This window comes from Schistocerca nitens, chromosome 5 (assembly GCF_023898315.1).
Source record: "Schistocerca nitens isolate TAMUIC-IGC-003100 chromosome 5, iqSchNite1.1, whole genome shotgun sequence".
Lineage (NCBI taxonomy): Eukaryota > Metazoa > Arthropoda > Insecta > Orthoptera > Acrididae > Schistocerca > Schistocerca nitens.
Window position 1 is genome coordinate 814,478,191 of NC_064618.1, and position 25,968 is coordinate 814,504,158.

The window sequence follows — 25,968 nt, forward strand, 5'->3', positions numbered from 1 at the left end:
ATCTTATAAACGCCACTTTATAGATGGCTGGTTGTTTGTCTTTTGCATTGAACAAGCAAATTACCTGTTGTCTCAGGGACATAGGAAAGCACAGAGAAATCATTTGCCTTCAGAAAGTTACTGATCCTGTTTGACTTTTTCCCTATAGGAGGTAATCTGCCCCTTTTCTTTTCAAGTTTGTCTGTGTTTTTCATTGAGGATGGTAGGGACCAGGCTTGCTTATTCCTATTTTTATCTAGGATTTTGTCAATGATGCTTGGGTCAAATTCATTATTTGTGGCTATTGTTTTCATTGTATTAAGTTCCTGGTCAAATTCTTCTTAGGACATAGGGGTAGAAAGGAGACGATGGACCATGTGATAGAGTGCTGCACGTTTATAGGCTGTAGGATGCTGCGAGTAAGCCAGGATGAATGTGTCAGTGAGGGAGTCTTTTCGATAAATTTTAAATTTAAATTTATGGTTCCTGCCTTCTACCTTTAAGCCAATGTTGCCCCCCCCCCCCCCCCCACCCACCCATCCACTCCATGCTGAACTTTATGTTACTAAGCCACTGTTTCATATTTTCCACAAATTTGTGGTTATCTGCTGGAACATTTTCACATATAAAGAATCTCATCAACATATCTGTACAAATACATGACATGTTTTATCAGTGGTTCCGTCTTAAGAAAATCTCCCACGTGTCCATGAACGTATCTTCTAGTGAGGAAGATAAAGGTGAGCCCATTGCCAGACCATTTGCTTACTGATAATGGTTCCCTTGAAAACAGAAATAATTTTGATTTAAACAAGATTCCACTGTACTAACAATTTGAATTATCATCTTTGGAATCAGTAATGTACTCGAAAATGGGCTTATAACCCGCAACCTACGTTGTGCAGTAACCGTAATAAAATTTATGAAAAAAGGCATAAAACTGTTTGTTTTCTTAATCTATCAAAAAATCATTTGACCTGTTTAGACGTTTGTTTACAAGATTTCGATGCTGTCAAAAGGACATCTGAGACATAAAAGAGAGGTTTTCTAATTCTCGGTCCAAACTCATTAAAACTGTGAAAATGCGGGTGGTCAGCGTGAAAAGACCGTTTGACCCACATGCCGGAGGACAAGGAACTTGTTCATCTAGTTATCACAAAGAGCTCAACGGCAAGGATACGGTCATAATAAGTATATAGCTCTCGATGCTGAAAGAATTTTGTGAGAAGATTTTCAGATATAGTTCTCTTAAGTGATCATGATGCCAACTCCCGCTCGAGTAAAATATAACAAAGCTGCAGTAACTAGTGTGTAACTAATTCTCTTCACCAGGGTTTAGCAATAGGCTGAAATATGCCTGATACAGCTCAGGAGATTTGAAGCGTCGCCAGCAACAACTTGAAATACTGCTGAATTTTGTTTTATATCGTATACTATGTCGTACTTGTTGTACTTCGTTCATATGTAAAACATTCTCGTTATTCTTGCCGCGTCAGTTCTGCATAAAATCTCGAGATTCGACGATTACCTCCACCGTCATCGTCAGGAGCAACTGACAGTCTTCACTGCTGCTGTGGTAGCCTTTTTATAGCCTGTGGACGGCTTCTGATTAGTCGGCTTCTGATTGCTCGGCGATTACGTACTGCTGTCGCAGACTGTGTCACTGTGTGCGCCGGTAGCGCCACCGCTTCCGTTGGAACGTAAACCTTGGAAGGAACGTCTCTGCTGCTTCTCTGCATCAAGCGCTCGTTTCCATGCACAGCTCAGATGGTATCCGCTATCACGGTTAAAGTTCTTTTAGCTCATTCTTATTTCATCAGTCTCATTAATAATGTGGAGGCGTGGGACAGAATTTTTGTTTCATCGAACAATATTTTATGTTTGTTCATGAGGTGTGCTCCACAATTGCCGATTTCTCCAGTTCTCTATTTTTAATATGGCGCTGGTGTTCTGCACAGCGGTCGAAAATGGTACGAATCGACTGACCTATATAATTGCTTCCACACTCACAGGGGATATTACAAACTTCAGGGACCCTGAGGACGGTATTGTCTTTAACAGGGCGCATCATCTCCTTAATTTTCTTATGAGGATGAAAAATCGGTCTTATACGTCGTCTACGCAAGACTCTTCCTATTTTGCTGGAAATCGAGCCACAAAAAGGAAGAACCGCAATCGGTGTTTCATCCTGTAAGTGTGCAGCATTTTCACGTTTCCTTTTTTTTGGAAAACGCTGCCTTCATATCGGGTGCACCATAGCCATTCTTTCGGAACACGTACTTCAGATGGTTAATCTCGGACCTTAACTGGTCCTCGTCAGAGTTTTTGCTCTATATAGCAACGTGTTCCAAACGGCTCTCTTCTGAGCTGGATGATGGAAACTCTGTGCATTCAGGTATGTATCGGTATTCGTCGGCTTACGGTATACAGAGTGGCCAAGACGCCCGTCCGCCTTTCGTTGTACTAAAACGTCTAAGAAAGGCAGTCTCCCTTCCTTCCCCATCTCGACAGTGAACTGGATGTTCGAATGTATGCTGCTCATGTGTTCCATGAATTGTTCGAGAGCTTCTGCCCCGTGTGGCCTGATCATTAATGTATCCACTACGTTACGATAAAATAAGGCTGGTCGGAGGGGAGCCGAATTTAATGCACGTTCCTCAAAATTCTCCATAAAAAAGTTAGCCAATGATGGAGACAACGGAGAGCCCATCGCCATACTGTCCGTCATTTCATAAAATTTGTTACCGTACAAGAAGTAGGTGGTCGTCATCACGTGCCGGAACAACTTTATAGCTGATAATTTCTGATAGCGTTATCCATATTTTGAGCCAGAGTTAATAGTTCAGTCAGACAAACTTCAGTCTTGGCCAACCAGTCGCCACACAGTGGAGAGTTAACTACGTGTTGCATTTACTTGTGTTTCCAACAGTCATGCTTCATTTGGCATCACGCTAACATGTATTGTTTGTCCAATTACTTTAATCAATAAACTTGCGCCACAACTTTTATAAAGATCGATCCCGTGTTGATGTATTAAACACCCTTCAACAGTTGACTAAAATAATGACAGGGATACCATTTCATTAATATTATTTCAGCACTCAAGCCCATGTAGATTCTGACAAATGTGATAACCTCAGATGCAGGCTTACAACAACAAACACAAAGAGAAAACTCAGTGGCAGATCGTAGATAAGTTAACATGGACCTACGTCTACATACAAACTCTCTAAGCCACCGTAGCCTAGGTACACGTGGCAGAATTTGTGAACAACAGAACGGTGTAAGATAATGAATTTCACAAGACGAAAGATATGGGAAATCCAGCACAGTATATGAAGAAACCAAGCGTAGAAAGTTAACCCGTATGACTTAGGCGAAACATCCAGTTAGAACATTTAACGTCCACTCCGAACATCGTAGCAGAGAAATTTCTAAACTATTGAAAAACAGCCTCGTGGGTGAGAGAAACTGTTCACATGTGACTGTAATTTAATTTTGGTTAAAACAGAAACGTATCTACATCTACATTTATACTCCGAAAGCCACCCAACGGTGTGTGGCGGAGGGCACTTTAGATGCCACTGCATTACCTCCCTTTCCTGTTCGAGTCGCGTATTGTTCGCGGGAAGAACGACTACCGGAAAGCCTCCGTACGCGCTCGAACCTCTCTAATTTTACTTTCGTGGACTCCTCCGGAGGTATAAGTAGGGGGAAGCAATATATTCGATACCTCATCGAGAAACGCACCTTCTCGAAACCTGGACAGCAAGCTACAACGCGATGCAGAGCGCCTCTCTTGCAGAGTCTGCCACTTGAGTTTGCTAGACATCTCTGTAACGCTGTCACGCTTACCAAATAACCCTGTGACGAAACGCGCCGCTCTTCTTTGAATGAGAGATGCGTATGCCGTTGAGATCCAAAGCGAGAACCAAGGTGTCACCTTTTCCACGGCAAGTCATAGTGCAGCGCGAAAAGGACACGCTCTTAAGTGCCTCCAACATCTTGATGTCTCCCAACCACGTGAAAACGACCCTATTATCACACTTAGGTTGGACGTTGGTGGTTGGATCCGCCATTATGCCATACAACAGACGAATGTCTGAATCACTTCTACTTCATGTGGTGCCGGCTATGAGAAAGCTTTGTACTGAAAACTATACGAGGCGATCAACCAAAAAATATGCACCCAGTGGTCTAATTGGCGTGCACACGAGGGCGTCCGTAGTCTGAGGCAAGAGGGGCGGGGGGGGGGGGGGGGGAGGCCACCCGTCCCACCTACCTCTCAGGAAGAGGAAAAAGTATAGGGTAGTTAGATGCACTTCTTTTAAGAAAATCAGTTAAAATTTGGTGTTAATATAACAGGGACACTGCTGAAACTCTTTATGGCTACCTACAGGTCGCCATTAGTCTTCAGAAATATTAAAAGTTCTCTGTAGCCCCAGGTTTGGCCCCCTCCTGCAAATTATCGTAGTGGCGCCATTTGCGACAACGGAGAAAGCTTCGGTGTGTCCACAAAGACACCTGCCCGTTCCTGTTTGCATAGCTGTACCGCTGCACCAGTCCGAGTCGGCCAGTGACGGTCTGTGAGTAAAAATGGTTGAAATGTCTCTGAGCACTATGGGACTTAACATCTGAGGTCATCAGTCCCCTAGAACTTAGAACTAGTTAAACCTAACTAACCTAAGGACATCACACACATCCATGCCCGAGGTAGGATTCGAACCGGCGACCGTAGCGGTCGTGCGGTTCCGGTATGAAGCGCCAAGAACCGCTCGGCCACACCGGCCGGCCTGGTATGTGAGTAGACAAGTGACTCACGCGTGGTGAAAAGCGCACGCCTTTCAAAGTTTGCGCGATAGTTCGCTTTCCAGAAGTCCGGTCTGCAACAGACCTTCGGCGCATACTGACTCGCAGTGAGGAGCGGTTCATGTCTCCTCCCACACAGAGCATGTCTCGCAGCCTTACCCATACGATACACAGGCCAGCCGGTCTGGCTCGCAGGACTGTACACATAAGAGCAACCCGGCAAGGATGTCGCGTTCGCCGGGCCGTCGCCTACCCTTCCCGCCGTGCTGGTTACCCGCCGGGCAGCCGTACTTTCGGCGCTGCATTCACACCACCATACACCCGCCGGCAGCCGTGTCAGCTACGCCTGAGCATTCATCACGAAGCCCGGTGTGAGATGAGTTCGTGCGGTCATGCTTGTCTGCACAGACTGAATTATCCAGTGGCTGGAAAACGAACAAAAACTCGTACGTTCATCCACCTGAACTTTTTATTTTGCGCATCACATGAGCCGAGGGAGACTTGCGTGTAGGTGATGACGGTATGATCATGTGGACAACACAACACCCAGTCCACGATCGGAGAAAATCCCCAACCCGGCCGGGAATCGAATCTGGGCCAGCTGCATCGTGGGCAAACACGTTACCACTGAGCTAAGAAGGATGACTGTTCCTCTAGTGAGAAGCATAGATTTTAGGTTGCTTATTTCGTGCATCAAATATCGTGAAATATGAAGGGAAAAAGTGAAAACCAGCACACAATAAATTGTAGAACGTCTTGGTTGCAAATCAATTTACTGACGTGGCTCAAATGTCTCTGAGCACTATGGGACTTAACATCTGAGGTCATCAGTCCCCTAGAACTTAGAACTACTTAAACCCAACTAACCTAAGGACATCACACAGATCCATGCTAGAGGCAAGATTCGAACCTGCGACCGTAGCGGTCTCGCGGTTCCTGACTGAAGCTGCTTGAACCGCTCGGTCACAGCGGCCGACTTACTGACGTGTTTAGATACATGACTATGTGGCATAACTGTAGTAAAAACACATAAGTACAACATAAAAATATGCCTAAGTAAAATATATACACTGTGGACAGCAGTTTCCATAAGTAGTTATAAATAATTACAAGAACATGTCACAAAAATGTGGGCACATAAGGTGCTGAAAATGTTGCTATCATACATGGGGAGCCAGGTCCCAAATTGACCCTAAATCGAGAAATGTAGTGGGAGGGAAATGAGGAAATCAGTAGTCATCGATGTGGTATCATCCATAGATCGCTGTGCTACACTAAATTTTGGCAAAGCTCATCTGAGGTCATCAGTCCCCTAGAACTTAGACCTAGTTAAAACTAACTAAACTAAGGACATCACAAACATCCATGCCCGAGGTAGGATTCGAACCTGCGACCGTAGCGGTCGCACGGTTCCAGAGTGAAGGGCGTAGAACCGCTCGGCCACAACAGCCGACTACAATGATATGATTAAAGTCATCAGATACCTCTTAATTTCGTGGCGAACCACCGTTTGCTCGACGTAATGCAGCAAATCGACGCAACAAGGACTCCACAAGTCGTTGGGAGTCCCCTGCTGAAAAACTGAGCCATGCAGCCCGTATAGCCGTTCATAACAGCGAAATTGTTGCCTTTGCAAGATTTTGTACACGAACTGACCTCTCCATTACGTCCCATAAATATTCGATGGGACTCACGTCGGGCGATCTGGGCGGCCAGTTGATTCGCTCGACCTGCCCAGAATCTTATTCAAACCAATCGAGAACAACTGTGGCCCGATGACATGGCGCACTGTGATCCATAAACTTCCATATTTGTCTGGGAACATTAAGTCCATGAACGGCTGCAAATGGTCCCCAAGTAGGCGAAGATAACCATTTGCAGTCAATTATCGGTTGAATTGGACCATAAAACCCATTCCATTCCATGTAAACGCTGCCCACACCATTATGGAGTCAGCGACAGCTTGCACAGTGTCCCGTTGACAATTTGTGTCGTGGAGTCTGCACAATTTACGATGCCTACCATCAGCTCCTACCATCTGAAATTGGGACTCATTTCACCAAGCCACCGTTTTTCAGTGATGTAAGTCGACTAGGGTCCAACCTGTGCGGTCACGAGTCCGGGAGAGGCGCTGCAGGGCGGAGTCGTGCTGTTAGCAGAGGCACTCGCATCGGTCGATTGCTGCCATAGCCGATTAACGCCAGATTCCGACTCACTTCCTAACCGATACGTGATTCGTAAGCCCCAACTGATGTCTGCTGTTATTTCACGCAGTCTCGTTTGTGTGGTAGCCTTGACAACTCTACGCAAATGCTATTGCTCTCGGCCGTTAACTGATGGTCGTCAGCACTGCGTTGTCCGTAGTGAGAGGTAATGCCTGAAATCTTGTGTTCTCGGGGCACACTTGACACTGTAGATCGCGGAATATTGAACTCGCTAACGTTTTCCGAGACTGATTGTCACATGCGTCTATCTCCATCTACCATTCCGCGTTCAAAGTATGTAAATTCCCGTCGTGCGGCTATAGTCACGCCTTTTCACATCAATCACCTGAGAACAAATAAAAGCTACGCCAGGGCACTGTCACTTTATAACTTGTGTACGCTATACTATCGCCATTCGCATATCCGCACATCGCCATCCCACTATTTTTGTCTCAGTGTAGAGCAGAGCTTAACAACTGGCCGGCTTTGAGCGCGAGTACTCGCGTCTGCTCAGGCACTTGCTCGCAAGCAGCTGCAAGGTCGCGGAGTAGGGAGGGAGGGGAGGGAGGGGAAATGCGCGCGCACGTTTGAATAGGGCCGCAGCGTGCCTATTGAATTCGCGCCGACTGTGTAACGTTTAAAGTACTACGATCAGCTCTTAACAGTCACTTCGCTGATTAAGAATCATGTGAAGTCGCCGTTGTGTAACCCCAACCATGCTTTCGCAGTTCAACCCCCATTGGGAGGAATTGTATCTGTTTACAGAAAAAGATGGTGTTGCAAAATGTTTAGTATGTCACAAAACGCTGAATTCTTTTACGAAATTTAATTTGCAGCGACATTATATGTCGTACCACGCGAAAGACTACGGACGTGGAAAATGTGATTGACCAGATCGTACACAGGAAGTTATTAAACGTAAAAGGAAGCTATCCGAAGAAGATCTGGACGACGAAGAAAAATCAACTGAGGCAGCTCTCAGAGTGGGTTACAAAATTGCTTTGCTTTTAGCAAAATCCCTGCGCCCCTTAACTGATGGCGAATTAATAAAAGAATGTTTGGTAGTTGCAGCGGAGCATTTGTGTCCATCTCAAGTTGAACAATTTCGGATTGTGCCATTATCTAACATGACCATTATGCGTCGCATACAGGACATGGCACACGACGTCCAGAGCCAGCTTGCAAATATCTGTAAAGATTTTATGGCGTATTCTCTAGCTCTGGACGAAAGTGTTGATATCACTGGAACAGCGCAGCTTCCCATATTTATTAGAGGTGTTAATAGAGATCTTCAGGTGAGGGAGGAGCTCCTCGATGTAGTAGCCATGAAGAACACTACAACCGGAGGTGATATTTTAAGTAGCGTTGAAGAAAGTGTTGAAAATATATGATTTTCGTGGAATTCTTTAGTTTCAGTGTCTACAGATGGTAGAGGTATACACTAAGCTAGTAAAATTATGTGGCACGTCTACATTCTCCTTTATTTGTTTTATTTGTCGCAGTAATAATTCGTGAGTGATATCCCAGCAGGTGGCCGCGGATTTACATTGACTGGCGGCAGCTGTTGTGTGCCCCACCTGACCCTCCCCACTCTCCGCTCTGGTCCGGTAGTGGGGGTAGCGTACTCGCGCTGCTCCGTGCTCACGCCTTGCTGCTCACAGCTTGCTCCGCGAGCACGTATGTTGTGAAGCCCTGGTGTAGAGCATAGCATTGACGTCTTCAGCGTTCGTGATCTTCGTTAAAGCAGTAATCGAGTAGAATCTGTATTATTAAAGTCTCTAATCTAAATGTTCAACATTGACCATCAAGAAAGACGTTTCTTAATTAGCACATCAAGTGGTGCTTTAATAGGCAGTGACAGTCGCAAATTATCAAGCACTGCAATGGCAAACGGTTTTATTAAGTTAAGTAATTCTTTTTATTCATTTATACAATACAGTGTCAGCCCCCAGTAGCTGAGTGGCGCCGGCACGGTAGCTCAGCGTGTCCGGTCAGAGGGTTCGCTGCCCTCTGTAACAAAAAAACTGAGTGAACGGATCAACGATGAACTTTAACAGGTGTCATGGGACGTCCGCCTCGAACATATCCACCGAACAAATAGGAACAAAATGTGAGCAGGGAACAAAAAATGGTTTGTGTGCGGAACAGAATGTCAATACTAAGAGCCCGAGTTCGATTCCCGGCGGGATCGGAGTTTTTCTCCGCTCAGGGACTGGGTGTTGTGTTGTCCTAATCACCATCATTTCATCCTCATCGACGCGCAAGTCGCCGATGAGGCGTCAAATCGAAAGACTTGCACCCGGCCAGCGGTCTACCCTACGGGAAGTCCTGGTCACTGGACGTTTATTTTTATGCAAGACAGTGAACTAATATTTCCTGTGTTACAGCTCCAGTAAGCAGTCTCTCACAGCAATCACAAAACCGGCTGTTACGGCGAGACGACTGTAGTTTCGACTGGTCGTATCAGACGGCGTATGTCTTTAGCAACCATATAGACAGTAGTTCATTATCAAAGAACGTAACCACCAGTAAAAGCACACAGAGAATATATCGATTATATACTATATGAACTTAAAACTATGGAAGAATCATGCGGGCGTAAAACTATAAAAACGCGATTATGTATCGGAAGGGGTGAATAATTTAATTGGCAACCAAGACCTTTCATAATCCATTGTGTGCCAATTCTGAATGGTCGCCTGCCCCATTCATGGAAGCACTTCACCATCAAGCAAAGATAGTGAAAAACGTACCGAAAAATCTAGGAAGAAATTTTTTCCCGTTTCAATGCCAGCAGACATTGATTTATCCTGTCTCTAATCACAAATCACGCCAGTCAAGGTGCAAAGTTGTTTATAAACTTCAGAATATTTCACAGATGCCGCGCGGGGTAGCCGCGCGGCCTAAGGCGTCTTGTCAAAGTCTGCACGGCTCACCCTGTCGGAGGTTCGAGTCCTCCCTCGGGCATGGGTGTGTGTGTTGCCCATAGCGTAAGTTAGTTTCAGTTAGATTAAGTAGTGCGTAAGCTTAGGGACCGATACCTAAGCCGTTTGGTCCCATAAGATCTCACCACAAATTTACAAATACCACAGATGTAGTTTAACGTTGATGACAAAATATCAAGCTTATCATGTAATGGCAGAGATGTGACTTTTAAATAAATTGATATTGACAAGCAAATAAATTTAAAACAGGCCTTGAAAATTACGAAAATACCTATGACTAACGAAATCTACCTATTTAACGTAGATTCAGGCGTTCTGATTTTATGAAGGTATATTTCCTGTTGCTCTAACAGATTTATTGTCTTACTATTGGCTTCATTTTGCCACTATCAAATTGTTTTCAGTTCTGTTGATAATGTTACTAGTTTCCTGCATGTGCTGTACAATGGGTGGTTTTTCAAAGTGGCTGAGTCTGATAGCATTAATCTATTTTTGCAATAACTGCAGGCAAGGCAGCTTGGACATGATACTTTATAAAATCCACTGCTGTTGAATTGTTGAGTATCTTTTTTTTTAATGTTTTCGTCTAGTAAGTGCCGTAAACTATTATTCGTTGAGAATGCGATTGTTATATTGGTTTTCTCGAACAGGTTAGCAATTTTTTGTGAGATGGTGCCTGCGTATGGAATGCTGGGAAGCATGTTTCCATTCTTACTTACGGTGGCAATGTGTTGCCTTATTTTTGTCTATTTGTGTGTCTAAATTACCAACTGAATTTGCTTCCTTGATTTTCCTACTTCATTTAAAACTCAGATATCTGCAGTGTTTTGAAATTTACTAACAACTGTGCGCCTTGAGTGACGTGTGTGTGAATACAGAAAGGATAAATCATCATCTGCTGGCATTCAAACGTTGAAGACGTTGTTCTTTGATTTTTCTGTAGGTTTCTCACTTTTTGCCCTATTTTTCATCATATTATCCGTCATTTGATTTGTGAAATATAAAAGTAAAATCTACCCTTCTCACAACAGAAATATACGCAAGAGGTGAATTAAATAGCGTGTTAACACGATTTGTGCCTGGAGATGGACCACTTGCCCGAAATGCAACGTGTAATTAAAAAAAAATGCCTCCGCATATTTATTCTGTTCTGAAGATCAAAAATGGTTCAAATGGCTCTGAGCACTATGGGACTCAACGGCTGAGGTCATTAGTCCCCTAGAACTTAGAACTAGTTAAACCTAACTAACCTAAGGACATCACAAACATCCATGCCCGAGGCAGGATTCGAACCTGCGACTGTAGCGGTCTTGTGGTTCCAGACTGCAGCGCCTTTAACCGCACGGCCACTTCCGCCGGCGTTCTGAATATCACTTTAGGTATTACATGTGATGCATATTGCTCGGTCGACTTTCCCCCTTCGGTCACACACGTTGCAACCCTCTGCTGCTAGAAGGCATGTATGGCGGTGTGTGATGTAACTATGCTGGTGCGTGAGAAACAGCGTGTTGAAATTGAGACACAAAGGAATTACAGACACTGGTTGCGAGCGGGCATTGATTTGAATCAACGGGGAAGTTGAAAAATTGTGCCTGACTGGGATACGAAGCCGGATCTCTTTCTTAACAGGCAGATGTGCTGACCACTGCGTCAGCCACACACAGTGGTCACCGCAACCGCAACGACTGCCCTAGCACGGCTCCTGTCAGACCCAAGCCGGCCGCTGTGGCCGAGCGGTTCTAGGCTCTTCAGTCTCGAACCGCGCAACCGCTACAGTCTCAGGTTCGAATCGTGCCTCAGGCATGGATGTGTGTGATGTCCTTAGGTTAGTTAGGTTTAAGTAGTTCTAAGTTCTAGGGGACTGATGACCTCAGAAGTTAAGTGCCACAGTGCTCAGTCATTTTTCAGACCCAGGTTCTCAACCTATCCACACACTACTAATGTAGTGCTCCATGCCCATTATTCTCATTACTCGTGCCATCTCGCCGATTCCGGTAGGGGTTCGAATCTGGTGTGCATATGCCTGCAGAAGAGTCACTACATATGAGTTTCTCACCGCAGAAAATGTACCGAAAGTTCGTCCACACATGCAGCATCCTCTCCTTCAGTATGACAATGACAGACCACATACGAGGGCTACAACATCTGCAACAATCCGTCGCCTGTCATCTGTCTTCCTCTATGTGGTCCCGACCAGCTTCTGTCCGAGTTTTATCTGTTTCCAAAACATAAAGGACACCGGCGAGGACTTCGCTGCGGAGCTGAGGTAGTGGCTCCGTCAACACCCTGCAGTGACGCTATCAATAAACTAGTCTCTCGGTGGGAGAAATGCGTTTGTCGTTAGCGTTACTATGTTGGGAAATAAATGTTAGACATGAAGAATAAAGATGTAGTGGGTTAATTAATTTTGTTTGATTTTTTAAAAAATTCTAGAATTTTTCACATTAAAAATTGGGAAGCATTACTTTTCAGCAAGTGCTCATTCTTCCTGTGTATTGAATATAGCCATGTTCACAGCTGCAAGACACGGATAAAATGAAACTAATCATAGTACTCTGCAGTGAAGCGAACGTCTACAGCAATCGCAACCCGTTAATAACCTTTAAGATTATTATTCAAAATTATAATCGTTGCACCACTGGTGTAAAATTGTACAATGTTTATTATTAATCTCACAAACAGGTTTCAGCTCTTACGCCATCATTAGGTAGGTTTTGATGATGGCATAACAGCCGAAACCAGTTTGTGACATAAATAATAAACATTGTACAGGGTGATTCAAAAAGAATACCACAACTTTAAAAATGTGTATTTAATGAAAGAAACATAATATAACCTTCTGTTATACATCATTACAAAGAGTATTTAAAAAGGTTTTTTTTCACTCAAAAACAAGTTCAGAGATGTTCAATATGGCCCCCTCCAGACACACGAGCAATATCAACCCGATACTCCAACTCGTTCCACACTCTCTGTAGCATATCAGGCGTAACAGTTTGGATAGCTGCTGTTATTTCTCGTTTCAAATCATCAATGGTGGCTGGGAGAGGTGGCCGAAACACCATTTGCAGCTCTCTGCTAGCTCTGCGAGTCGATTTTCCTGGGCTGCGAACAAATGCTTGCTGGATGCGTGCTACATTTTCATCACTCGTTCTCGGCCTTCCAGAACTTTTCCCTTTCCCAAAACACCCATTCTCTGTAAACTGTTTATACCAACGTTTAATACACCACCTATCAGGAGGTTTAACACCATACTTCGTTCGAAATGCACGCTGAACAACTGTCGTCGATTCACTTCCGCCATACTCAATAACACAAAAAGCTTTCTGTTGGGCGGTCGCCATCTTAGCATCAACTGACGCTGACGCCTAGTCAACAGCGCCTCAAGCGAACAAATGTACAACTAAATGAAACTTTATAGCTCCCTTAATTCGCCGACAGATAGTGCTTAGCTCAGCCTTTTGTCGTTGCAGAGTTTTAAATTCCTAAAGTTGTGGTATTCTTTTTGAATCACCCTGTATAATATTACAACAGTATTGTGTGTTTTCATTCATTAAGTAATAATAACATTTTACTGATTGACTTTCACTTTCTAAGCTCCATTATACTCTACGTTATTAGCAGAGTTGTAGACACTGCAGTCTATGTGATTAGGCGCCTACTTATTGACCGAACTGTCTTGGGAGAACCGCTTCATTACTCGCTCATTCGGTGCGAAGCTGATAAGACACGATGCGATTTGACTCTTTATAGTTACTCAAATCTTTTCTTAAAGGCTACACGAACTGGACGTGTGTGTTAAGAGGTTTTCTTCTATTATTATAAACAAAATCTGAGTGTTGATTTAATTTCTTTTAGTCATAACAAACGAATTGCGAGCACATCTTCATCGAAGGTGGAAGGGTGGGGGGGGGGGGGCTGATGGCAGACGATTTCATCTGTTTATCTACTTGTCGTCTTAGATTCATCTGAAAGCGTGTGGGGTGTCCAGTCCATCCGTGGGCGAGTCTTCCAGCGGGCTCTCCAGGCCTAACTGACATTCTTGCCGGTCCATGTATGCGAGCTTTCACATTGTGCTTACTTCTGCAAACCCCTGTGTTCACCTTTAGTTGCTATTTCGATTAAATATATGGGATCAAGTTGGCAGAGGTTTACTATGAGTATTTCAGCTTGCGTGCTTTAATACAGTGCCGTTTTTCTTTACCAGTAGATGGTACAGTACAACATAGGGATTCTGCATGTTTAGGAAAGTTTCTGTGAAAGCAATAACAGTTACGGAATGTCTTTACTCGGGATAGATTATTGTAATATCCAAATGGTGTAAATCGTGAATGTTGTGTTCGTTTGGACTTCAGTTCGAAGGTAGGTTTTATGCAGCTCTCCGTGCTCCTTCTGTACAAGCTTCTTCATCTCTGTATAATTAATGCAACCCTCGTCCATTTCGACCTCCTTACGGTTTTCGGGCCGTGTCCTCCCACCACAGTATCCTCTCTTCCCTCCCTCCTGGCCGGCCGGTGTGGCCGAGCGGTTCTAGGCGCTTCAGTATGAACCGCGCGACCACTACGGTCGCATGTTCGAATCCTGCTTTGGGCATGGATGTGTGTGATGTCCTCAGGTTCGTTAGGTGCAAGTAGTTCTAAGTTCTAGGGGGCTGATGACCTCAGATGTCAAGTCCGATAGTGCTCAGAGACATTTGAACCATTTTGAACCCTACCTCCTCCCCAAGAACCAATGTGGAGGATTGTGCTTATCGCCTGCTCGTTGTCATAGCTGGTACAGGTGTGTAACGCAGCCGGGGCGCGGTGTGTTGCAGCGGTGGTGGCGCGCATGGTGAAGTTCTGGGGCGTGCCGCTGCTGACGGCCGGTGGGATGACGTTCGACTACGCGAGGCCCAAACAGGGCTGCGAAGACGAGTTCTACCTGCTGGTGCGCATCGGTACCGTCAGCTTCCGCGAGATGGCGCACTTCGTCATCGACATCATGACAGAGTGAGTACGCACGGCTGTCTGCGTTCTTTCAGGCAGGCACTGTGGTTACTTACTGGTGAAAATACAAATTTTATTCGTGTTTGGCTCTGCATATATGCTCTTCATTTAAATTTCACCTTTCTAATTCAACACAGCAATACCTTAATAATAATAATAATAATAATAACTGTATACACAGAAAATGCCACTCCTACGCTCGTTTTCTATTTTTTTCACTACTCGAATGTTTCATAAGTGTCTAGGACTGCGTGATGTATCGACGGATAATTTTTGCAGGTCAGATTAAAGCGGATTTTTGTAGTTGTAGGTGTACTTTTTTATTTCTGGCAGTAGTTTTCAAGTACCCACGAAGATTGGTTATGGCAGTGGGGCCACATTCCACTGTTTTATGTGAGAGTCACCGTAGTAAGATTTTCATGTCGTCATCTGTTGAGATTTTCCAGTTTTTTGTCGTCGATCCTGGTACACGTGGGGCAATATGAAAGATGAACACTTCCCCTTTCTTCACTGTTGTGATATCTGGGGCATTATGTCCCAGCATTTGACCTGTCTGAAGACAGAAGTCCCACAGTAATTTTAAACAATCACTTTGTGGTATTTCAGTTCTTTTTCTATGTCCGTGCTTGCTATGAAAATAGGACGAGGAATTTCGCCTTATGCAAGACACCTTTCCAGTTTATATTTACAATTGTGAATGAATAATTGTTGTAAAATATTATACATCATTTGTTCATAGTTCACAGTTGAGATACGTATTAACGACCAGATTCACTTTTTGTTGTTTATAACATTAAGTATAATGTTCTAGTTGTAGCTTAATTGGCAGAAGAGGGGATGTATGCATTAGTTTACATAGCTTACATGATGCTATTGGATGTTATTTTGGTAGCTAGTCTGCTACACAATCTAAAACTTCTCATCTGCAAACAGCAAAACATAATCTTTATTTTTCAGTTTATTATGCATTTACAAGCGGAATTGTATATACATCACGTTTTTAGACATATACTCATTTCCGTTTGTAAATGCATGATAAACATAAAAATAAAAATTACGTTTTGCTGTTTGCAGATGAGAAGTTGTAGATTGTGTAGCAGGCTAGCTACCACAATAACATCCAATAGCATCTTGTAAGCTATGTAAACTAATGCATACATTCCCGCTTTTGCCAATGAAGCTATAACTTTAGAGATAATGTTATAAGCAACACACAGTGCACCAGGTCGTTAATACATATTTCAACTGTGAACTATGAACAAATGATATATATTTTACAACAGTTATTCATTCACAGTTGTAAATATTATGAACCAAAAGTCTCGCTGAATGTTAATATACAACAACAATTTTACAGTAGGAAAATAAAAAATAACCCACTGAAGGTAGCACAAAAAGTGCTGCAACATATCTGGGTAAAACAAAACTGTAAAGGTGTCTTGAATAAGACGGAATTCCTCGTCCTATTTGTAGTTTTAAATGTTTGTTTTCGGCATCTTTTAGCGTCTTGTTGTCCCACGAGTTCTTTGTCACTGTGCCTCTGCTTATAATAAGTGCGACTCATATCTTTGCAACAGCTTAAGATGTGGTCGATTGTTTCCTTAGAGACTTTGCAGAGTCTGAAATTTGGTGAAAACTCTATTCTGTCTTTGATGGCATTAGTGCTTATGGCCTCTTGCTGTGCGAGGGAAAGTAACCCCTTCCGATTGCTTCATTATTATTCCGTTGCGCAGCAAAGACCAGGTCTTTCAATTATCTGTTCTGCCTTCGGTTTTTACCAAGAAGACCCCACATGATACTTTATTGTGCAAACTATCAATCCGGCTGGCATTGGAGTTAAGCTTTTCGGTATTGATTCTTGTTTTGCTGCACGTTGAAAAGGTGGTTATTAGCTATCTTTCATATAATCTGCCAATACATGTTACCTCCTCTTCCGCATCCTGCATTATTTACAAGAGCCCTACACCGCCTCGTTTCTTGGGCTTTCACGGCCCGTCGACATCATTTCGAAGGTGAAGTGCATCGAGAGTTGTCGTACCTTTTCTGTTTTCCTGTCCATATTATTATTGTTATTAGAGCTACAATGGACAGTCACTCGTATATTTGTTCCTCCAGTTCTTTTCCTACCTTTTCATCCATCTTAGGACCATTTGTATAAAGCATTTTACCTTAGAATTACACAGAAAACGACCTCACATCGGGCATTACGTATAAATGTTAATTCCAAATTTTATCGCCGTAAAAAAAGGATCAAATCTGCTTATCATAATCAGTTTCAAACGTAATGGTCAATTTCCAATGTACTGACGAAACGAAAACGCTTTTGCTGTGCGAAAAGATAAATTTAAATAATGAAAAAGTGCATGTTAAAACGTAAATATGTCACTGTGCCACTCCCATACTGTTGAAGTTCGATTTTTTTTTCAGTCTGTGACATTATGTTAAGGATATTATGAGCTAAGGACATTATGAATGCAGATAAGCTGGTCTCATGACAATTCTTGGAGACGTCTAGTAATTTATGACATTAGTTTAAAGGCGTTTTATAGTCGTTTAGCGCCGGAGAAATAAAGGAAATTATTTGCCATGAGAAGTTCAGTACTATGTTGATTTTGATAGTAGCTAATAACGGCTGGACATCTCTTATACACGTGCCCCCTCGGCTCGAGTGGCAGCAACTATAAAGTGTGTATTAATTTTTTAAATATCGAACACACCCTTAAAGTGGTGTGACTGCTGCACGCATGTTGATGAATAAAACTTTATGAAGTATAGATGCATCATTCAGGAAGATGATGTTTACACGAATATTACGGTAGCTTAGAGGTTGCATCCTGGCGTACAGCACAGAGGATGTCTTACTCTAGCAACTTTTCCAATTTTTTCATTTTTTATTTACTTTTTAACTATTTTCTTTTACATTTGATAATACTTCTTTGCTGTATTTGTTTCAAGAGTAATTATAAAAACGCTACGTTTTGAAACCATACAATAATTTCCATTTTCTAAGCGCTCTCGAACACATTGGTGGGCAGCTCTATGTGTCCAAGAACCTTACGCGATGTGAATTATATTGTTTAGTTACGTTTGCTTTGCAGATGTCAGATTATTCCCATGTGCCTCCTGATGACGATAAAGGATATACCTATTCTACGAATTAAATGATAAATCGTTTAGGCTGAGGTTTGGCTGGAACACAAATACTGTGCAGCAGTTAGAACTAAGATTGAAAGATTATCCGCTGGAAACAACCAAAAAGTAGCCAGTGACTCCAATGTACATGCGGTCAGTGCGATTCAGGAGAAGGATGTCGGCATGGTCAATGGCCATTACCCACAATATCGCAGAATATCCTGAATCGAGTAAATAATCTGGTCTTTCAACAAGCAGCCAAATACGGCATAGCAAGTGACAGCGTATGGCCGTCTGTTGTTAGTGATCGTAATTCTAGAAAATCCTCATACTATAAAACACTCAACTTATCTAGGATAAGCACCAAGTAATACTGTCCTAACTACTACTTGCATTTAGCAGCGTATCACCAAGACAGCAACTGCTAAAAGCAGACCTTCTCTGCCCACGCTTATGTCTAAATGATCGGTAATCTAAATGATCAGTATTTGATAAATCAGTCACATAAGGCAATGTAACAATTTTCAGTACAATTAAATAAACCACTGGTTCGATAACGACAACATCATTTCGCAATTCAAAATCATTGCTTACAGAACAGAACAACTGCTGTAATAGAATTTCAACTCTCATTTAATCAGCACAGTCGTATTGCCAGCGTATACTGACTTCAAACGCTTCGTTAGTGACATGGCATTCAGTGCAACATGCCACACGTTCAGTCCACTAACGAGCCGTTACAGAACTCTCACGAATGCCTGTAGCATAGTGTATTACAATCGGCAGCACTTAACACACCTTCAAACGATTGTACATGCAGGGTGACAATTATTGAACTATATGAAAAAAAAGCATAAATTATTTACCACGTACGCCGTGCACACACTTTTTTCAATAAGTAAACGTCACTACAGATATTCTGATTTAGGTGATGACATATTCGATATGTCTGTCATTATTCGCAATGATGTGGCGCAGACGAAAAGCGAAATTCTGCATGACCCGCTGAACTGTCGGATTATCGATGCTGTCGATGATCTCCTTAATGGTTGTTTTCAGCTCAGCAGTGGTTTTGGGGCTGTTGCTATATACCTTGTCTTTAATATATCCCCAAAAAACGGAGTCGCATGTATGCAGATCCGGAGAATATGGCGGACAATCGAGGCCCATGCCAGTGGCCTCTGGGTACCCCAGAGCCTGCATGTGGTCACCAAAGTGCTCCTGTAGGACATTAAACATTCTCCTGCTTCGATGAGGTCGAGCTCCGCCTTGCATGAACCACATCTTGTCGAAATCAGAGTCACTTTGGATAATGGCGATGAAATCATCTTCCAAAACGTTCACGTACCGTTTAGTAGTTTGTGAGCTATCAAGCAATATCACACCAATTATTCCGTGACTGGACACTGCGCACCACATAGTCAACCGCTGAGAGCAAAGAGGCTTTTAGGGCGAGAAACTCGGATTCTCAGTACCCCAAATGCGCCAATTGTGCTTACTGACGAACCTATCCTAATGGAAGTTGGCTTCGTCAATAAACCAAACCATGCAGGCGCATACGAATTCCCATCAAGCCCCATGGCCAACAGTGCAGTTTGAGCGTCCTAACGCAAATCGCTCAGATGTTATAAAGATTTTATTTCATATAGTTCAGTAATTGTCATCCTGTACCACTGTGCGTGGACTTCAACCCAAGGCTATCAGGATACCATTAAAATTTAGTCCAAAAGCACTCTGATTGAGCTGTTTATCTACTAAAGCCGTTCCTCACCTTCACTCAAGTGCTGTGCTCCCGATAGGAAAAGACCCAGAGCACCAGTTCCCTGAGCTTGGTGTCCACGTTGGCCGTTCTGCTTCCGGTATCGCTCTGCACCAACTCAGTGAGGCCCCTTGGAGTTGGCTCTTACCGGATCAGCCCTGTTCGTGTCTCCCCAGAAACTCAGTTCTTCTGTGATGATGCATTGGACAAGCCACGCCCACTATCAGCAAGTGTGGCTCATGCACCAAACAACGCCCCAGCCTCAGTCCAAAACTTGTCAGCCCCTACCCGCAGAATTCCCCGGCGATGGCTCAAGATGAAGTTGCCGCTTCCTCTCATTGCAGCAGACTGCCATACTGATTCCAACACCGCCAGGCCCAGCCCGCCCATAAGACAACCCTAGCAGTCGCGCCAGTGCTTGATCCCTGGCAACGCTTCCCACAATTTCCAGCCGCTTACATCGCGACGGCAGAGCTGGCCTCCAGAAGATGCTGTCAGTTCCTTATCGTACTGCCGACTCACCACACCCATCGGTGCACACTGCACAACTGCGTTACACACCAAATAGCACTGTCGCTGCCGCCGGGAAATAACAGTGCCTTTGGACATGGCACAAGGTGCATCAGAAAACACCGGTTTTTACTGGGATAATGCTCGCCCTTAAGGGGCTCCGGAACGCCCTATACTTGCAATGTTAAAATAACGCTTATAAATTACATCTTTCCTCACAAAGTATTTGAGGTAGGAAGTTGAACTTTTTACAGATTATTTATTGGAATATGGGCTACAACTTAACACAGGTATTTTACAAAATTTTTGTTCAGTTATTAAAGATGATTTTTTTTCAATTGTAATGAAAATTCACAAAATTTTTTTGTAATTTTTTATTTATATATTCAAAAATATACAATTTTTTGGAAGAAGGCTGTGTTAAATTATGCAGAAGGTACTGTGTAACATTTACTGAAAGTTTGAAACAAATATGTTTGGAAGATCCTTAGAAAACATGTAATTAGTATGAGAAAATAAAACTTTTGGGAATCGAGCGACAAAGATTGGATTAACTTTTTAGTGCATTCCAGGTCCATAGGATGGATTATCTTCATCCTCTGCAAACTCCTCCTCCAGCTTCCTCTTGTTCCTCCTCCTGTTTACTCTTGCTTGTATTTCTAGACTCTTTACAGCCCTGTCTGCAGCCCGAAGGCGTTCCTTGTCTAAAGCAAGCATCGCTTGTACCATGTTAGAACCTATCTTCATTCCCATATTTCTAAATACCTAGCACCTTACAATGTTGCCATCATTGAAAGTCGCAACAGCATCATACACACCAAAGTGAAGTGTTTCTATTCCAACAAATACAGTGTTGGGGATTCTCGACCATATAACACTATTTACACTTTCATTGGGGTTTTGAGTTTTCCCGTGAATACACTATTTCAACAGTTCAGGTGCTGCTAAGTCTCTGAAAATAGGTTTTATCACCTCCATTATTGCATGAGGCAGACTATGCTTATGAGTGTACACTTCACCAGTTAGCAATCCTTTGTTATATTTACACCAACTGTCTTCTTCTTTGGGACACAAGCTATGTTGGGGATTTTCATCGTCTTTATTGTTTACAGTAATAACACATACCTTTGGCTTTCCAACATTTCTCCTTTTCTTAAAAGCCTTCAGAGGATTTCTAATAACTTTACTTTTACTCATTATTATACTTCAACAAAACAGAGACTCAAGAAACAGAATTAATTACGAATATTTTCGAGATAACGACAGAGTAAATAAACATGAAACAATCGACAATCACACCAGCGATATATATTGAACCATCACAGGTTAGCCACAACACATACTTTATCTCACATCACTAAAATGTACCTGATGAACACGGACGTTAATAATAACACCATTTGACAGCAGTTTAACAGCGCCACAGTGGGTCACGCCCATGTAGAACACATTTCAAAAAAAATTTGAAAATAGTTGTAGTCTTCGGAATTGAATAAATTATATATCTATTAAAAGGTAATAGTCTGCAGATTCAGAAAACGCAAAAAAGTAAAAATTGAACTTTTCATGATTTTGAGCCTTTCCGGAGCCCCTTAAAGTCAGCCTAGCGGGTTCCGATCGCTACGCATTTAGTATCATTAAGGCAGAGACTGACCCATCATGAAACACCCTACCACCTGCAGCTACAGATTAGCAGATGCCAGTCATACAGTGAAAACGGTTAACACACATGTGTACGTAACACTCAGTACAAGAAAGAACATGTCACATGAAATATTAAATGCACTCTAATTTTTAACACCACTTGTAAGCTTTTCCAGTAGTACTGCACATGACAGAAGCTCACTTGTACGTAAGATGTTTGCATGTGAAGACACTCTTGACGAAATTAACATTGAATCATTTTCAGAGAGGATCTTCAACCACATATAGAACAGTAAATATAAAACAGTAACTTATAGTGTAGCATTAAAGAGGCAAAAATTTGTATTAACGACTTCACACCAGGCAACTTTATGAGCATTTTGGGAAGTGTCACTTGGAATAGCGAGCGTTCTGTATTAGACATAAATATTAAATTTGAATCTAAGTGCATTTGTCTTCTCCTTTAGAAGGCACTTTTCCATCAAAATTTAGACTTAGCACAAAGACGAGATGATAACAAAGTAAAAGAAAAATATCATACTGGAAGAGCAACCACATAACAATTGTGCGTCCGCCTTTATGCAAAACACTTTTTGTTATTTATTTACTTATTTTTGCATTCAAGGTGGACTCACAACTCACATATTGTTGTTTTTCTAAGCAAACACGGAGAAATGGCTCTGAGCACTATGCGACTTAACTTCTGAGGTCATCAGTCGCCTAGAACTTAGAACTAATTAAACCTAACTAACCTAAGGACATCACACACATCCATGCCCGAGGCAGGATTCGAACCTGCGACCGTAGCGGTCGCCCGGCTCCAGACTGTAGCGCCCAGAACCGCACGACCATTTCGGAACACGGAGAAAATGGAACAGTGCCAAGATAAAGTTATTATACTGGAAGAATACGGAAATACGTGAAATAGGACCGCCGATGTATTGTAATAAATGTTACGCACAAATAAAGCTTTGTAAAGGTAAAGTGGGACATCCGTTAAGAAGTAGGATGAATTTGGTAGTAAAGAAGATGAAGAAATGGCTTGCGACAAAAGGCATACATAAAACGCTGCAAATATTAAACATCCAAATGTAAAGGGAAAAAAAAACGTCTCAGTGAACTGAAACAAAAAACATTCCAGTGTACTGGATACGTTGCAGGGCAAACATGCAGTGAAACTGACTACAACCAATTTTCTTCAAGGAAAAAAGTAGCTGTTTAGAACGAGTGTTGGTCTGGAATCTCGTTGACAGCAATAGAATTGTCTTCAGTGATGAGCCCCGCTTCGAATGCAGTCCTGATGACCAGCGAAGAACCGAAGACGTTTCTAGAGACGCCGCAGCCAGCGGTGGGATACGAACCTGACTGTCGCCTGCCATACGGCCCGATAGCTCGGAGTCATGGTCTAGGGTGCCATTTATTTTCATGGCAGGAACACTTTAGATGTGACCCACGGCACCCTTACAGAACGTCGACGATATTCCACCCCCCCGTTTTGTTGCCCGTATGGCAAGCGGTTCTGGGCTTACATTTCAACAAAGTTATTCCGTCCCGCATACGGCAACAGTTCCTACTATTTGTCTTTGTGGTTGCCAAATCCTACCTTGGCCAGCATGTTAGCCGGATCTTTTCCCAATTGACAACGTTTGGAGCACTATGGGCAGGGTCCTCAACCAGCTCGTGATTTTGACGATCTAACGCCCCGACTGGACAGAATGTGGCACGACGTCCTTCAGGAGACATCCAACAACTCTATCAATCAATACCAAGCCGAGTAACTGTTTGCATATGAGCCAGATGTCGACCGAAGCGTTATTGACTTACTGAATATGCGAATCTTTTTTTCGTGAATCAGTTACCCAATTTTTGTTTGAAATTGTACTTATTTGTTTGTATGTACTTAATATATAACATCCAGTAGTGGTTAAAAACAGTCTTGGTTGGAATTATAGTTTTTTATTTTGCAACGACCCGTTTCACGTTTTTAGGCATCTTCAGGTTATCTTTTCTAGATGGACGCGAGAGGCACCAAGATGCATAATGCATTATGCTTACTACCTGAGCCCCCATCTTACTGTTACTCGCTCCTGTGAACGGGAACGCATTATGCAGATCTTGGTGCCCCTTGCGTCCATCTAGAAAAGATGATCTGAAGATGCCCTAATAAGGCGAAACGCGTCGTTGAAAAATAAAAAAACTAAAATTGCAACTAAGACTGTTTTTAACCACTACTGTTAGGCACTGGTTTGCTGCATGCCACACATGTGTTGGAAGAACACCGCATCCACTGATTTCCGTGCCATTCCGATAATTCCTTCATGTTGCATGCCTTTTTTTATTTATTTTTTAATACTGACACTAGGACACAATTCGTTTAAAAGTACGAATTACGAATATCTGCTCTAAACGACAAGATCCAACTCTGCTATTTTGTCTAAAACTGACCTGGTGTATACAATTAACGAAGGTTGGTTCTTACAAAGAAGAACACAGCCACTGTTAATACTGCTATTTATTTAAGTAAATAGCGCCGTAACCGGTTTCGAACTGACACAGTTCATCATCAGACGGCTGTTTACAAGATTTACAAGATGCATTTTACATAATCGTCAGTTTTCGATTTTTATTCTTCCACCAAGAATACTTCTCTGCAGTGGAAGAATAAAAATCGAAAACTGACAATTATGTAAAGTGCATCTTGTAAATCTTGTGAACAGCCGTCTGATGCTGCACTTGTCAGTTCGAAACCGGTTACGACGCTATTTACGTATATAAATAGCAGTATTAACAGTTGCTGGTGGGTGTCTTCTTCTTTGTAAGAATAAACCTTCGTTAAGATCGAACTCGTTCCAAATTATTCAGGAAGTATATGCAGTCATGACTACGACGAATAGCAACAACGGGAATGCAGTTCTGGCTAGCAACAACTTACGTTAAAGCATTATTAAGGTTGACAGAAAGTATGATCGTATTTGTGAATAACAGTTCATATTAACTACCAAATCGGGCTGTGTGTGGCAGTCTGTCGTTTGCATACATCGATGCAGGTGTTACCGATATATGTTGAAATATCCATCGATAATGCAGGAAAAGAAATTTTATGCTCGAACGAACTGAAATTAGAGGAACTGATTAGAACACATTAAGGGGCTCCGGAAAGGCTCAAAATCATGAAAAGTTCAATTTTTACTTTTTTGTGTTTTCTGAATCTGCAGACTATTACCTTTTAATAGATATATAATTTATTCAATTCCGAAGACTACAACTATTTTTAAATTTTTTTTGAAATGTGTTCCACATGGGCGTGACCCACTGTGGCGCTGTTAAACAACTGTCAAATGGTGTTATTATTAACGTCCGTGTTCATCAGGTACATTTTAGTGATGTGAGATAAAGTATGTGTTGTGGCTAACCTGTGATGGTTCAATATATATCGCTGGTGTGATTGTCAATTGTTTCATGTTTATTTACTCTGTCGTTATCTCGAAAATATTCGTAATTAATTCTGTTTCTTGAGTCTCTCTTTTGTTGAAGTATAATAATGAGTAAAAGTAAAGTTATTAGAAATCCTCTGAAGGCTTTTAAGAAAAGGAGAAATGTTGGAAAGTCAAAGGTATTTAGAAATATGGGAATGAAGATAGGTTCTAACATGGTACGAGCGATGCTTGCTTTAGACAAGGAACGCCTTCGGGCTGCAGACAGGGCTGTAAAGAGTCTAGAAATACAAGCAAGAGTAAACAGGAGGAGGAACAAGAGGAAGCTGGAGGAGGAGTTTGCAGAGGATGAAGATAATCCATCCTATGGACCTGAAATGCACTTAAAAGTTAATCCAATCTTTGTCGCTCGATTCCCAAGACTTTTATTTTCTCATACTAATTACATGTTTTCTAAGGATCTTCCAAACATATTTGTTTCAAACTTTCAGTAAATGTTACACAGTACCTTCTGCATAATTTAACACAGCCTTTTTCCAAAAAACTATATATTTTTGAATATATAAA

General features: G+C 42.4%; 1 protein-coding gene across 1 annotated transcript in view; it reads left to right on the forward strand.

The window, feature by feature from the left end:
* The window catches only part of LOC126260736 (uncharacterized), a 183,650-nt gene that overhangs the window by 4,465 nt on the left and 153,217 nt on the right, over positions 1-25,968 (forward strand). The window contains exon 2 of the mRNA XM_049958074.1: positions 14,751-14,925. Coding sequence (XP_049814031.1) covers positions 14,751-14,925 — 175 coding nt within the window. The remainder of the gene's footprint in view (positions 1-14,750; positions 14,926-25,968) is intronic.